General features: G+C 35.5%; 1 protein-coding gene across 2 annotated transcripts in view; it reads left to right on the top strand.

Annotated features, from left to right (window-relative positions):
- The window catches only part of FRAS1 (Fraser extracellular matrix complex subunit 1), a 426,783-nt gene that overhangs the window by 319,497 nt on the left and 91,071 nt on the right, over window positions 1–16,215 (top strand). For both annotated transcript variants that reach the window (XM_047855347.1, XM_047855346.1), the window contains exons 36-38: window positions 6,899–7,030; window positions 8,366–8,491; window positions 10,476–10,723. In XM_047855347.1, the coding sequence (XP_047711303.1) occupies window positions 6,899–7,030; window positions 8,366–8,491; window positions 10,476–10,723 (506 nt within the window). The remainder of the gene's footprint in view (window positions 1–6,898; window positions 7,031–8,365; window positions 8,492–10,475; window positions 10,724–16,215) is intronic.

Below are 16,215 nucleotides of genomic sequence, written 5' to 3'. Positions count from 1 at the left end.
ATAGTTGCCATGCTGTACATTACATGCCCATGACTTTTTTTTATAACTAGAAGTTGGTCCCTTTTGGCTCCCTTCACTCATTTCATACCCCGCCCCCACCCCACCTCTGACAACCAGCAATTTGTCCTCTAGCTATGAGCTTGGGTTTTTTTGTTTTTTGTTTATTTGCTGGTTTGTTTATTTTAGATCCCACAAATCAGTGAGATCATATGGTGGTTGTCTTTCTCTGTCTGACCTATTTCATTTAGCATAATGCCCTTAAGGTCTGTCCATGTCATTGCAAATGGCAAGAGTTTCTCCTTTTTTATGACTGAATAATATTTCATTGCATATATATACTACCTTTTCTTTATCCATTTGTTAAATGGACACTTAGGCTGCTTCCATGTCATGGCTATTGTTAATAGTGCTGCAATAATCATGGGGTGCATATCTCTTTTCAAGTTAGTGTTTTCATTTTCTTTGGATAAATACCCAGAAATGGATTGCTGGATAATGAGGTATTTCTCTTTTAATTTTTTGTGGAAACTTTGAACTATTTTCCATAGAGCGTGTACTAGTTTATATTCCCATCCACAGTGCACAAGGGTTCTCTTTTCTCCACATCCTAGCCCACACTGTTATTTCTTGCCCTTTGGATAATAGTCATTCTAACATATGTGAGGTGCTATCTCATTGTGGTTGTGGTTTGCATTTCCCTGATGATTAGTGATGATGAGCATTTTTTCATGTACCTGTTGGCCATCTCTATGTCTTTAGAAAAATGACTATTCAGGTATTCTGCCTATTTTTTAATTGGATTGTTTGGGTTTGGGGCTATTGAGTTTTATGAGTTCTTTATATATTTTGGATATTAACCTCTTATCAGATACATAATTTGCAAATATCTTCTCCCATTTGGTACTTTGCCTTTTCATTTTGTTGATGGTTTTCTTTGCTGTGCAGAAACTTTTTAGTGTGATGTAGTCCCACTTGTTTATGTTTGCTTTTGGTGCCTTTGCTTTTGGTTTCAAATCCCAAAAAATCATCTCCAAGGCCAACATCAAAGAGCTTCCACCTTTGTTTTCTTCCAAGAGTTTTATAGTTTCAGGTCTTACATGCAAGTATTTAATCCATATTGAGTTATTTTGTGGGGGGGGGGTATAAGATAATGTAGAGTTTCCTTCATTTGCATGTGGCTGTCCAATTTTCCCAACACAATTTATTGAAGAGACTGTCCTTTTCATTGTATATTTGTGGCTCCTTTGTCATAAATTAATTGACTGTATATATGTAGGTTTATTTCTGGGCTCTCTATTCTATACTGTTGATCTCTGTTGATTCTGTTGATCTATTTTTGTGCCAATGTTATGCTGTTTTGATTACTGTGGCATTGTAATACAGTTCGGAATGAGAGAGCATGATTGCCTTCAGCTTTGTTTTTACTTTCTCAAGATTGCTTTTTCCTTTTGGGGTCTTTTATAGTTTCATACAAAATTAGAATAATTGGTCCTATTTCTGTGGAAAATGCCTTTTGAAATTTGATGGGATTGCTTAGAATCTGTAGATTGCTTTGAGTATTATGGACCTTTTGACAATATTAGTTCTTCTAATCCATGAGCATGAAATATCCTTACATTTATTATGTCTTCTCCAGTTTCTTTCATCAGTATCTTATAGTTCAGAGCACAGATATTTCACCTACTTGGTTAAATTTATTCCTAGGTATTTCATTCTTTTTGATGTAGTTATAAATGGGATTATTTTCTGAACATCTCTGATAGCTTATTATTAGGATATAGAAATGCAACAGATTTTAGCATATTGATTTTGTATCATATAACTTTACTAAATTTGTTTATTAGTTCTAATAGTTTTTTGGTGGCATCTAGGTTTTTCTATACATAATGTACCATCTGCATATAGTGACAGTTTTACTTCTTCCTTTCCAATTTAGATGCCTTTTATTTCTTTTTCAACTATTTTGTCATTTGTTGATGTGAATCCAGTATCAGCTCATTTCCAGTGATAAGCTTCTAGATAGTTCATACAATCATTAATAATATACAACAGATTATATAGTATTTTACATTTTACAAAACAATTTTCAGTACAAGTTGTCTAATTTAATCCTTATAACAATACTATTTTTAGCATTTTAAAGTATTATGTTTAGCATTTTAAAGCTGGGAAAACTACAGGTCAATAGAGTAAGTAATCGCCCAGATTTCCAGTCCTGGTAAACAGTACAGCAAAGATTTTAATACATGTTTCTGACACTGAGCATGAGATATTTAATTTAGTCTGGGCTGCATGTGTGTTGGTCATGAAAAACAAGTATCGTAATAGTGTGCCTATTTGGTTTCCAAACCTCAACTTTTACCTGAAAGCTTAATTAGGTGAAGGGGTTAACTATTAACTTCTCTGGGACTTGAAGTTAAATGATCCTTGAACTTATCATACAGAGAAGAGTAAATGGATGTTGGGGTGACCTTAAATTAATTTATCTTGTTTCTGCCTGAGGCTTTTTCTTCTATATGTATATATGTATATTTTATATACATATATATGTGTGTGTATATATATATATATATATATATATATATATGGTTGAGTAATTTTTTAAAAAATGATTTTAAAATTTTAATTTTTTTAGAGCAGTTTCAGGTTTACCAAAAAATGAGAGTAAGGTACAGAGATTTCCCTTACTCACCCTGCCCCGACACATGCATAGCATAGCTTCTCCCATTGTCAATATCACTCATCAGAACAGTAGATTTTTTACTAAGGCTGAACCTATACTAATGTATCATAATCAACCAAAATCTATAGTTTGGGTTCATTCTTGGCGTTGTACATTCTTTGGGTTTTGGCCAGTGAATAATGACATTTATCCATTATTATAATGGATTATTATAATGTCATATAGAGTATTTTCACTACCCTAAGAATCCTCTATGCTCTTCCTATTCATCTCCCTTCCCTACTTTCCTCCTTTAGTAACCACTGTTCTTTTCATTGTCTTCCATAGTTTTGTCTTTTCCAGAATGTCATATAGTGAGAATCCTATATAATGTGGTATTTTCTCTGTATGACTTATTTCACTTAGCATAACACTCTCCAGTTCCATCCACATTGCTACAAAAGGCCATATTTCATTCTTTCTCATTGCCAAGTAGTATTCCATTGTGTATATAAACCAAAATTTCTTTATCCTTTCATCAGTTGATGGACATTTAGGCTCTTTCCATAATTTGGCTATTGTTGAAAGTGCTGCTATAAACATTGGGGTAGGAGTGCCCCTATGCATCAACACTTCAGATACCATATGTTTTCACTCTTATGTGGATCCTGAGAAACTTAACAGGAGACCATGGGGGAGGGGCAGGAAAAAAAAAAGTTAGAGAGGGAGGGAGCCAAAACATAAGACACTCTTAAAAACTGAGAACAAACTGAGGGTTGATGGGGTGTGGGAGGGAGGGGAGGGTGGATGATGATTATTGAGGAGGGCACCTGTTGGGATGAGCACTGGGTGTTGTATGGAAACCAATTTGACAACAAATTTCATATCAAAAAAAAATAATAAAACCATGTGGAGAGTTAGGACAAAAAAAATGTGGTATTTTCAGATTGGCTTATGTCACTTAGCAATATACATTTAAGGTTCCTCCATGTCTTTGCGTGGCTTAGTAGCTCATTTCTTTTTGGTGCTGAATAACATTCCATTGTCTAGAAGTACCACATTTATTTATCCATTCATCCACTAAAGGACATTTTGGTTGCTTCCAAGTTTTAGCAATTGTAAATACATCTGCATCTGGGTGCAGGCTTTGGACCTAAGTTTTCAACTGCTTTGGGTAAATACCAAAGAGTGCAGGTGCTGTGTCATATGATAAGAATATATTTAGTTTTGTTTAAAAAAAAAAAAAGCCAAACTGTCTTCCAAAATGGCTGTACCATTTTGCATTCCCACCAGCAATGTATAAGAGTTCTTTTTGACCCACATCTTTGTCAGCATTTGGTATTGTCAGTGTTCCAGATTTTGGCCATTTTAATTGGTATGTAATGGCATCTTATTATTGTTTTAATTTGCATGTCTCTGCTGACATATGATGAGGAGCATCTTTTCATGTGATTTGCCATCTATGTATCTTCTTTGGTGAGGTGTCTGTTAAGGTCTTTGGCCCATTTTTTAATCGGGCTGTTCATTTTCTTATTGTTGGGTTTTATGAGTTCTTTGTACATTTTGAATAACAATCCTTTATCAGATGGGTCTTTTGCACATTTTTTATTCAATTTGTGACTTGTCCTTTCATACACTTGACATTGTTCACAGAGCAGAAGTTTTTAATTTTAATGAAGTCCATCTTATCCATGATTTCTTTCAAGGATCATATGTTTTGTGTTGTATCTAAAGAGGCATCACCCAAGGTCATTTCTAAGTTATCTCCTATATTGTCTTCTAGGAGCCTTATAGTATTACTGCATTCTACATTTAGCTCCATGATCCATTTGAGTTAATTGTTGTGAAGGGTGTAAGAGGTTCCCTTTTTTTTTAAGGAGAAAAACTTTTGGAAACTGGTAGGAAGGAAGCTATCTCCTTTAGGAGAGTTTTGTGAGAGAAAATTTTAAATTAGGCACATAATGAACTAAGGTGGCAACAAGCCCAAGCCCTGATATTAACCCATAGAATGAAGGAGAATAGCTCATTTGGATAATCAACTAAGATGAGAAGGAAAGTTGATATTCCTGACCTGGCTGCTTCAAAATAAGCATACGTGCTCTGTAGAGCCGCCCTAAGCAAGGAAAATACACAAGGCAAATGGTTCCTGCAGGAGGCATCTGACCTTAAGAGGCAATTTGACTGTTTCTCAGAGAAATCAGAAATGTTGCTCAAAGGGACACCTAGACTTGTAATTACTAACATTTTTATTATAAGTTCTTATATTTGCTTACAAAATTCTGAATCCTCTTGATATATTTTCTAGTTATAAAATATGTGCCAGAAAATAGCTTTCTTCCATTTACTTACAGAGAAAAGGATATACCTTGGTCACACTGACAGCTGTGTGATATTACCAAGGCTCTTAAGTTTCAGGGCCCCTTCCCTCTTCTGTAAAAATGAGGATGTGGAAGGCTCCCTGAGGTTCCCTCCCAACTTAAAAATGGAGTCAGTGTATGGGACACCTGGATGGCTCTGTCAATTGTGTCTGACTCTTGATTTCAACTCAGGTCATGACCCCAGAGTCATGGAATCAAGCCCCATGTCAGGCTCTTCACTGGGCATGGAGCCTGGTTAAGATTCTCTGTCTCTCCCTCTGCCTCTCCTTCCCACTTGCACGTTCTCTCTCTCTCTAAAAAAAAAAAAAATGATATCAACATAAAACAATTTTAAAAAGTAAAATTATATCTTATAACTATGATTTTTATTTAACATAGGTGTTCTTAACTTAGATTCCAGGGACCTCAGAGAATCAGAACCCACTGAGATTTATGGAATAGTTCATTATGTTTGTCCCCAAACTCTCCAAAGTTAAGAATTATTTGTCCCTATCTTTGATGATCCAGAGAGGAGATTGAGCATAAACAAAGAAGCAGGGGCAATAATTGTGACACTTAACTGAATGACCAGGACCATAAAACCTTCATGTCACAAGGGTAATGTCTCCTGGCCGTCAGTAGGGCTATTTCTGGACTGCTCTGTACCTTATAAAATCCAGCCATATCTTTTAGATCTGTTCTGAAGGAAAAGACAAATCTAAAACCCAAATGTCATTAGTAGGAGGCCCTGAGCAATGCTTTACTTTGCTTAAGTAGATGTCAGATTCCTACAGACTTGTTACTAAGTCTAGAAGAAAGAGAAGAAGGAAACCAACCCATATGAAAGCATATTACACATTTAAAATAGTCAACAGTACAGTTTCCTTACTAGCCACTACAGATAAACACATTGGTGAACTGATAGTACACATATTCTTCCAAACCTGGCTTTTAGAGAAGAGAGGGTATTTTTTGTTTTTTATTTTTTAATGTTTATTTATTTTTGTGGGGAGGGGAGGAGCAGAGAAAGGGAGACAGAGAATCCAAAGCAGGCTCCTCAATAACAGCAGAGAGCTCCATGCAGGGCTCCAACTCACAAATTGTGAGATCTTGACCTGAGCTGAACTCAAACTCTTAACCACATGAGCCACCCAGGCGCCCCACAAGGGTGTCGTAAGGTAAGAAAGGGGAAAGAAGAGTCAAGGGCCAGGCACCTCTGCCTTTGTGTCCTTCAGGTGATCAGTGTTCACTTGGATGTCAGATAATCCAAGGAAATAAAATCTTGAAGTCATTGTTCTGTTCGCAAAAGTATCTTCCATTTACTGCATTGTGTATAACGTTCAGGTAAAAACCGGGTCTGCTTGCTTCCAAACAAATGCCATTAGAGAAACTTGTTTGGGTATTTTCTAACTTTTTCAAAAAGTTCTTTTCTAAGGAGACATAGGCATGTCTTTTCTAAATGAGATCACTCGAAAGAAATTATTTTTCTGAAATAGGAGAAGGAGTCAAAAAATAATTCCATAAATAAAAGAAATAAGTCTTTACCAGCATCATCTAAGAGTGCAGATTTTGTGTTACTTTCCTTTCCCCTAGTGTTTACCAATATCACCTTGTTGTGAAATTTGCTTCTTAGAATGACTTGTTATTATGGTTCTTTAGCCTTTTCATTATCCAGTAGAAAAAGCTTTGTTAGAATAGCCCACAGTATCTTACTTGCTTGCTTACTTTTTCCATTTGTAAGCATCTCTGTAAGGTGTTAAGGTAATCTAAAAAAGCTTCTGGCTACCTGTTTGTGGAAGCAGCCTGATGGTGACCAGACTACAAGTTGATGTGTGTGTGTGTGTGTGTGTGTGTGTGTGTGTGTGTGTGTCCTTTCCAGTTTCAGATGGAGATCACACAAGTCCGGAGATGGTCCTCACCATTCACTTGCTTCCCACTGATCAGCACCCGCCTGTGTTCCAGGTCAGAGCTCCACTGCTTGAGGTCAGCCCAGGAGGCAGCTCTTCTATAGGTAAAAACTGAACCTGAAAGAAACATGCCTTTGGAAATGGAACCATAATTCAGCCACAGTCCCTGTTTAAACCTCTTGATGCTTGCCAAAAAGTAGTGACCTCCTCTTCCAAAAGGTGCATGCATTCTCACCTGTTTCCTTCCCTCTGCCCATTTCCATGCAAATAGAAGCAGCACAGAGAAAAGGAAATAAACCCTTCAGAGGTCAATGTTCAGTGATGGAATACAACACAGAATCCATTTTCTAGACTCCAGGAGTTTGATTTGTTGCCATCACTAAAGTACAAAGTTAACAAAGGAGAGTAGAGAGCAGAAAAGAGGGGGGCAGTTTCAGTGACTGCTCCTGTTTTGTTTGGAAAGTAAAGAGAAACAGGAGAGACGACAGATCATAATAACCTTCAGAAGTTGTGAGGAGTTGGCCCTGTTATTTTGGATGTGATTTTATTTACCTATTAGTGTACCTACTTTTTAGGATTTTCTTTATTCTTTCACTAAGTACATTTTAAAAGCAAACAGTGGATGTTGTGGTTTTGTTAGCTGTTCTCTACAGATCCTCATCCAGTTTCTACCCATGAGTATTGGCCTGAAATTAATTATCATCCAATTTCTAAACAAGCCGACTGTCACTTCTACCCTACTCTTTCTCACTTCTGTCATGGCCATAGCAGCTGATGTTAAAACAATTTTGTTCTTGTGTAGGTTCAGAAAAAGAAGGGAATAAATAGTGAAAAGCAAAAACAGTTTCTAGGAACATTTTCTGTAAGAAAACCTATCCCCGCAGGTCAGGACTGAACTAATGTTGGTTTCCATGCCCTCATTTGTATAGATGATGAAAAGTGTTCTTAATTGAGAACTACCTACTTATAAATTAACTTTTAAAAGTAAGTTAACTATTTGCAATTTGAGAATTGACTGTATTATCAATTTTCACTCTTTTGTGGTTGATTGGAGTTAAACACTGCCTTCTGATGACCATCAGATTGTCTACAACATGGCTTCCAGCCTGCCCTGTGGCTGTAATGTATGCAGGGCATACAGTTAAAAATTTTTTTTTGAATGTGTATTATTTTTGAGAGAGAGAAAGAGAAAGAGAAAGGAAGAAAGAGAGAGAGAGAACGGGGGAGCGGCAGAGAGGGGAGACACAGAATCCAAAGCAGGCTCCAGGCTCCAAGCTGTCAGCACATAGCCCAACACAGGGCTTGAACCCACGAGCTGTGAGATCATGACCTGAGCTGAAGTTGGACACATAAGTAGCTGAGCCACCCAGGCACCCCAGGGCATAGAGTTTTTTTAACGTACCCACAACCTGTCGCTATGATTTGTCTCCTGACTGCAGGACTTCAGCTGGTAGTAAGAGATACCAAGATAGCACCTGAAGAATTCTTCTTTGAGCTCCGGAAACCTCCAGAGCATGGCGTGCTCCTTAAGTACACAGCCAAGTTCAAAGGGCCCATGGCCACAGGTAGCTGCTTACTCTGTCATTGACTGCTTGGAGAATTTCTTGCTCTATAGTCAGTTTTATGTGTCTCAGACAAGAAGGAAAGCTACTCTGTGGGACAAACTATGAGGAGACACTGAAAAGGGAAAAACTTTTAGCTTTTAGCCCATTGGCTGAAATATTTGGGACTTCTTTCTCTGTGCCATCACCCACACCCCAAACTATGAAGCTGTTTCCTCAAGTTGTTGGTGAAATTAGTTGAATTGGTCGATTTACCTGGAGTAAATACATTTAGAACAACCTCATAGGAAGTGTTAGCTGCCACTTTCCTATGGTTTGTTCATGAAGATGAATTTGTCTTCCTTAGTTTGGTATGTTAATCTTCACAATATTTTTAGCACTGAAACTCTGATAGTATAAACTACACGTATCCTCATCCATAGAAAAGGAAACACATTTTTTGAGTATTGTCTTTGTGATGTAACACTATGGTAGGTGATGTGACCAGCTTTCCAAAATAATATTTCTTACACTCTCCAATTATAAAAAATAAGACATGTTGATTATTTAGAAAACAGAGAAGCACAAGGAACACAACTAATCTAATTTTTAATAGTCAGCCCATATATATCAAAGTGAGTATTATCCCTTTCAAAGTAATCACTTTGGAATGCTATATGCTTATTTTAACAATCTGTACTTTCTCAAAACCTTTATATAATTCCTAATAGGTATGTAATCATGCATTCTTTTGAATATCCCTGCAGAGAGAGGGGGGCAAGTCTCTGACCTTGAAGGTAGATAGAATTTGAAGAACAACCAATCAGCATTTGGGAGTCACAAAGGCGGATTTTTAAAAAATTTACTGAACACAAGAAATGTCATCAGAATAAATTTCTAGCATCCTAAGGGAACTACTTTAAGAGCATTAACAGTCAGAGCCCAGCTTCTTGAACAGTATATTTAGCTTATATTTGTATAATTATAAGATACAAAGATATATATAAAATATTAGTTTTATTACTTTTTTTTAAGGCTCAATACCACTAGCACCAGTAAATCACAATAACACAATGTTAAAAGAGAAGGCTTGGAAGACAAATACAGAAAATGAATAAATTCTTTAGTCTCATTCATAATACCAATTATTACAGCCAATAATCTATCAGGAAATAGAATTGCAAATAACATCCAAGAATACCAATTCCTCAATTGTACTCTCTAGAATCCTTGGGGTCCATGGCACTAAGGGGCATTTCTCATAAAGGATTCCATGACCAAACAATTTTGTAATGCTTTAATACTTATATATCGAAGATTCTAAAATTCTAGTAAATCCTGCAGTTCAAAAATTTTTAGTTTTAAATTTTGTTTAAACCTATTTTCCCAAAGTTATATGACCTTGAAACTTATTTCACACAATGCCTATAAAATCTATCACAAATTAGTACTCTAGACTTAGAAAGTTTGGATTTCTAACTTTAAGTAGGTTTTTCAATTTTCAGATATTTTTTATTTTAGAAAAACTTTATACTCCCAACTAAAATAAAGACCTCTACAGATTCATCAAACATAATTTATTTTCATACCTTTCTCAAAAGAATTTTAGTGTCAAGATTAGATTCTAGAAGTGTTATCATAAAGAATAGAGGCTTGACCTTTAATTCGCTAGAACTAAGAATGATGCCTGAATCTTACAGAAACAGATTTGGGCTCAATATGATTAAGAACTTACAAAAATTAGAGCCCTCTCCAGTAGAATTAGCTACCTTGTAAAACAGTGAGCCTCCCACCTTGAGAAGTGTTGAAGGGCAGGCTAAATAACCCCTTTTCAAGAGTGGTATAAAAGGAATCCTATATTGGGTGGGTGGTTGGACTAATTAACTTACAACTCCCAGAGTTTATGATCCTATATGTACTTTGAAATCCTGAGAACAAAGGTGTTATATACATGAAAAGTGTTATTCCCAGAAGTAATTGGTTTTGCACTTTGTTTTATTCTCAAAAGGTGACACTTTCACATATGAGGACATTGAGAAAAATGCTCTGCAGTATCTACACGACGGCTCCTCCGCCCGGGAAGACAGCATGGAGATCTCAGTTACAGATGGCACCTCGGTGACAACCGTGGAAGTAAGAGTGGAGGTGTCACTGTCAGAGGACCCAGGGCCTCAGCTGGCTGCCGGCGCCTCTCTGAGCATTACAGTTGCTAGTAAAAGCACGGCCGTAATCACCAGGTCACATCTTGCTTATGTTGTAAGTTCTCGCCCCGCTCTTGTTCACTGCGCCCCCATCCCTGGGCCTAACTAGAAAATAAGGCTATGGCTGAATATTTGGGACATCAGGAATATGGCCAGATAAGGAAGTTTTTTCTCAACTTTCCCAATAGTTCTACTCTTAGAAGGAGTTACAGTGTTTACTCTGGCTGCTCCTAGTGTCTCATGAACAGACAAAGGAACGAGCAAAACTTTGATGAAAACACAATGAGATTGTGTAGGGATGGGTGATTGCCAACAAGGAACATTTCTGGTGTCAGAAAAACCCAAGTCCCCATTTTTTTTGAAGCCCCATCCATAATATTTTGGGTGGGAATTTTCAGGAAAGAGCGTTTTAGAAGAACTTGTCTGATTAATGACTAATAACTTATGATATTTCATGGCCCACTGAGAAGAAGCCCACTTTTCACCAGCTTTTGTCTCAGAGCCAGCTCTAGACAGAATGCTGGCACACCCCTTTGGCAGTGCATCTCTGCCAGATTCCCTAGGCAAGATTACTGACTCACCCCATCCCATGCCCCAAAGGAAGCAGTGTGTTTAGGGGACCAAGGTTTAGATTTAGGGACTCTGCATTTTTTCCCCATCTGGCATTAATTTGCTAAGTGATCCTGGTTAATTAAACTCTTCTTCTTTCTTTGATTCCACCTCTGGAGCTAAGGATAATAAGGATAATTAATTTTATTTTTCAGTTGTGTGCATTGTAAACATACATGAATTATCCATGTAAACATAATGAATAGTTTTGGCAAATACCTTGAAAATAAGGATGATTATCTGAATGGTAATCATTCTTAGTATTGAATTTTTCCTTACCAATGTTAAAATTCCAACCAATGCCCTGTCCCCCGCCTTTTTAAATACTATATAGTTTTAAGTAATCCTTTTATGGGCTAAATAGTCTAGCTCTAAAATCTAGTCCTGAATAGTAGCATGTAAGATAAAGCCTTAGCCTGGGAACAATTGCTTCAATTGCTTTAGCACAGATTTAGCCCTGAAATTGTCTTTTCTTAAATTATGGGAAACTGCATTCCACCCTGATTCTTCTCATGGGTCCAGTAGAGCTTCAGAACAGCTTTGATTTTGTTTTTTTCTTAATTGACAGGTGATTTTTACCATAGGTTATGGTCTTTTGAATCTTATGAAACTCATGAATTCATAAAAATGTATGAATATAGATTTAATCAATAGATCACCAAGGCTTGAAAAATGTTTGACAGGCCAAAATAGCTCTCCAGGAGCAGTTCCTGCCCATTAACTGTGTATTATAAGCTGCATATCAAAACGCAAGCCCATTGGCAACTGAACATGTATTTTTCAGAAATTGATTGAATGTGAATTTACCCACTAGAGCAGAAAGACTCCAAAAGGACTATTCTAGCCTGCTGAAAGTATAGCATATTTTAAGGACTTAGCTAAGTTATATACTAACTTTTTCTCTGAGGGTTGTAGAAGAATTTTGTGCTTAGTGTCATGGGGGGTAATTTTTGTAGATATGCATAGTTAGTGAGTTTGCAGTAAACATGCAAAAAGGTTAGAAAAGCCATCTGAAATGCTGGTCATAAATGGAGCAGAATATAAAAGGATAGGAGCAGACAAGCCTCTTAATCAGAGTATCATTAATGGCAAGAGATGTCAAGAGAGACAAAAGGCAGAAATGGGATTCTGTGTGATTTGCTTCTTAATGGCGGTTTCCTGTACAGTTTGCTACACACTGCAGGTAAACAAGTAGTGAAAGGGTGTTTTGTAGTTACAACAGATGAGTTTTAATCCAGGCTTACCACTTACTAGCATAGTAACCCTTGGCAAGTTACTTAGCTTTCTAGGGCTAGTTTTCTCATCTGTAATGTGGGCAGGATGATATGAGATTAATCTTAAAAAGCTAATAGCATTTCTAGGCACCAGCCAAAAATATAATAATTAAAAATAGGATACCATCTATAATAACATCGCATAACACATATCTAAGAATAAATGTAAAAAAAAGATGTATAATTTCTAGGGAAAATTGATACTATGTACAACTAAAAGAAAACCCAAAAGAATCTCTTAGCAAAGTTTTAGAAATAAAAGGAGAATTTACCAAGGGGTCAAAGAGAAGCTCAACAAAGCAATAGCATTGCTATACATGAACAAAAAATAGCCACTAAATGTAACTTAAAAAATGATACCACTTATAACAGCATTTTAAAATCATGTCTTTTGGACTAAATCTAACAAAAATTAGACAGTACTTCTACAGAAAAAATTGTAACAACTTAATTGACAAACACTTTTTTTTTTAAACACTCAATGGGGGCGCCTGGGTGGCTCAGTCGGTTGAGCATCTGACTTCGGCTCAGGTCATGATCTCACAGCTCGTGAGTTCGAGCCCCGCTTTGGGCTCTGTGCTGACAGCTCAGAGCCTGGAGCCTGCTTCGGATTCTGTGTCTCCCTCTCTCTCTGCCCCTAACCCACTTTCATTCTGTCTTTGTCTCTCTCAAAAATAAAATAAAACATTAAAAGCACTCAATAAATGATGGGACATGTCATACTCATGAATCACAGGATTTAATATCTAAAAGATAGCAATTTTCCTGCAAAGTGATCCTGCCTTTCAACTGAGTTCCAATCAAAAGCCCAGTGGACTTTTTATGGATCTTGATAAGCTGATTCTACAATAAAGAACGAAGGACCAAAATTCTGAAACAGAATGCTAGGAGGGCAGGGGCTTGCCCTATCAAATATCAGAATTTATGATAAACCTGCGCTATTTAAAGCAGTGTAGTAGCACAAGAATGTACGAGAGAGTCCAGAAACAGACCTACAAATGAGACTGTAATATAAAACAGGTATAGTAAGCCAGATCAGTGGAAACAGGAGGAACTACTTAAAATATAGATCTGCACAAAATGGTTGTTCCTGTGGGTAAAAAAAGAACTTGTAGTGCTCCCTCACACTGTACACAGAGATTAGTAACTTCAAGCAAATCAAGCAATTCTTTGTAGGATATAGGTAAATATTTTTAGATATTGGGAAAGGGAAGAATTTTTAAACTAGATACAAAAAGTCCTAACTATGAAGAAAAGATTAATAAATTTGACTATGTTAAAATTAAATTTATGTTTCCCTAAACATACCAGAAATACACAAAACAGACAAGTTACAAATTGGAAGAAGGTACTGGCAATATATATAACCAAAAATAACAGAGAAAATATATCAAATGTCTACAGATTGAGAAGAAAAAGATAACCCAGATAAGATGAGCAAGAGACATTAATAGGAATTTCAGAAGAGGAACCCATAGGGCCAATAAATATAAAAAGATGTCATCACTTTTTTATGCATCAAGAAAAGCCAAAAAGACTATATACCATATCATACCAATTCAACTGGAAGAAATCTAAAATTTTAAATGTTGTAGAGGAAATGAACCTATAGAAGTTTCTTTGCTGATGGAAAAGTAAACTTGAAGAAGCCACTTTGGGAAAGAATTTGGCATAGTCTTGTGAGGATGAGTGGTCATATACACTAACCATTCCACTCCTAGATTCCTATCCAAGAGAAACTTTCATATGTACACCAAAAGATATGCCCAAGAATACTCAAAGTGATACTATTTGTAATAGCAAAAATATTGAAACAAGACAAATGCCCATCAACAGGGTAATAGAACCTGTGGTATACTTACTCCTTAGAATATTACACAACACTCGAAACAGATGAACTATTGCTACATACAACAATATCGATGGGTCTCAGCAGTCCGCTACTGAGTAAGAAGTCCCACAAGGGGAAAGTCTTTTCATAAGTTTTTTAAAAACAACTAAAAATACTTTGTAGTAATATATCAAATCATATCAAGAAATTCAAGGAAATGAGAAGCAAGATCCAGGGTGATGGTAGCCCAATGACAAGATAAAGGAGGATACATACATGAATGTTAATTAGCAGTGTTCTAGTCCTTGTGTTGACTGGTGGGTCAATAGATGTAAAAATAATAAAAAGAAAATGAAAAATGAACTAATACAAAAGGGTTAGGAAGGTAGGAAAATTATGTGAGAATAAAGTCTACATTCTTATCAATTTTTTTTGCATCCATGATACCTTAGATAGGCCAAAGTAGTCATTTTCCTTAATTATTAAAAATAATTAATATTTTCTTAAATTATGATAGCATTTTCAGAAGAAAAAAATATCTAGCCAATTTCACACTTTTTCAAAACCACCGGTCACTTGAGATTTGAAACATTAAAATAAATGTGCCTGACATGAAATAAGCATTTCTTTGCCAAATTTACCAGTGTGGAATTTCATATTCATTCTAATCAAGAGCCAGGAGTTCTGTCCTTGTAGTTTATCACCATCTCTGAAGACAGTACTTTGGAACTCTTAGCTGTCTTTTAAAAATTCTCTCTCAGAGGGTACCCATAATAATATTAGGAGGCAGTCTTTTGGAAGTCTGCATGTTGTATTTAATAACCCATGTGGAATAGTAGAGAAAGTTTTGAAGTATAAATTTAGGGGAAATTTTCTGAAGGTTTGCAGCTTCGATGAATTTGAGTTTCCTTCCTTACTGGTGTCAGGTGATGTGAGGAAATATGGAAAATTCTGTGACCTTGCATTGAGGCTCTGACCTGTCAACTTAAAAAGGCCTTTAGGGGTATAAACAAGAACTGACTAAAACCCCCTGCCCCAGATCACCAGATATCCTGAGCACATTCCTGATCCATACTTCAAATAACTATAACACAGCAATGGAAATTTGCATTTAAAAGTACACTTTGCCATGCAATATATATATTTTTTGTTGCTGTGGTAAAGTGCAAAGAGCCCTCATGTTCACAGCCAACTACTCTAAAAGATGAATGACTCAGAGAAACTCTCCAAGAAGATGTTGCCTGCCTCTTAGATATTTCCACAATATTCTTGAAGAAAGAAGAAATTGTTCATTGAGATATACAACTATTGTCCACTTGGAAACACAGAAAGCCAATTTTATTTCTCAATAAACAATGCAGAAGGAAAGGGAAATCGTGTATAATAGATTTATTATAATAGAATTTTAACTCTGACTAAAATATAGAATATTTTATATTCTATAATAGAATTATATATAGAATTATATATAGATAATATATATATTATTATCTGTAATAGAATAGATATTATATATCTATTATAATAGATATATAATAGATATATAATATAATATATATTATATATATAATAGATATATAATAGATATATAAATTCTATATATATAGAATATATAATATATTATATATCTATTATATATAATATAATATATATTCTATATATATAATATAATATATATAATATATATTATATATAATATATATAATATATAATAGATACATATTATATATATAATATATATATAATATATAATAGATATATAATAGATATATAAATTCTATATATATATAGAATATATATATTATATATCTATTATATATATAATATAATATA

This window comes from Prionailurus viverrinus, chromosome B1, assembly GCF_022837055.1.
Source record: "Prionailurus viverrinus isolate Anna chromosome B1, UM_Priviv_1.0, whole genome shotgun sequence".
Lineage (NCBI taxonomy): Eukaryota > Metazoa > Chordata > Mammalia > Carnivora > Felidae > Prionailurus > Prionailurus viverrinus.
The sequence above is the reverse complement of the archived record's forward strand: the minus strand, read 5'-3'. Positions and strand labels throughout refer to the sequence as shown.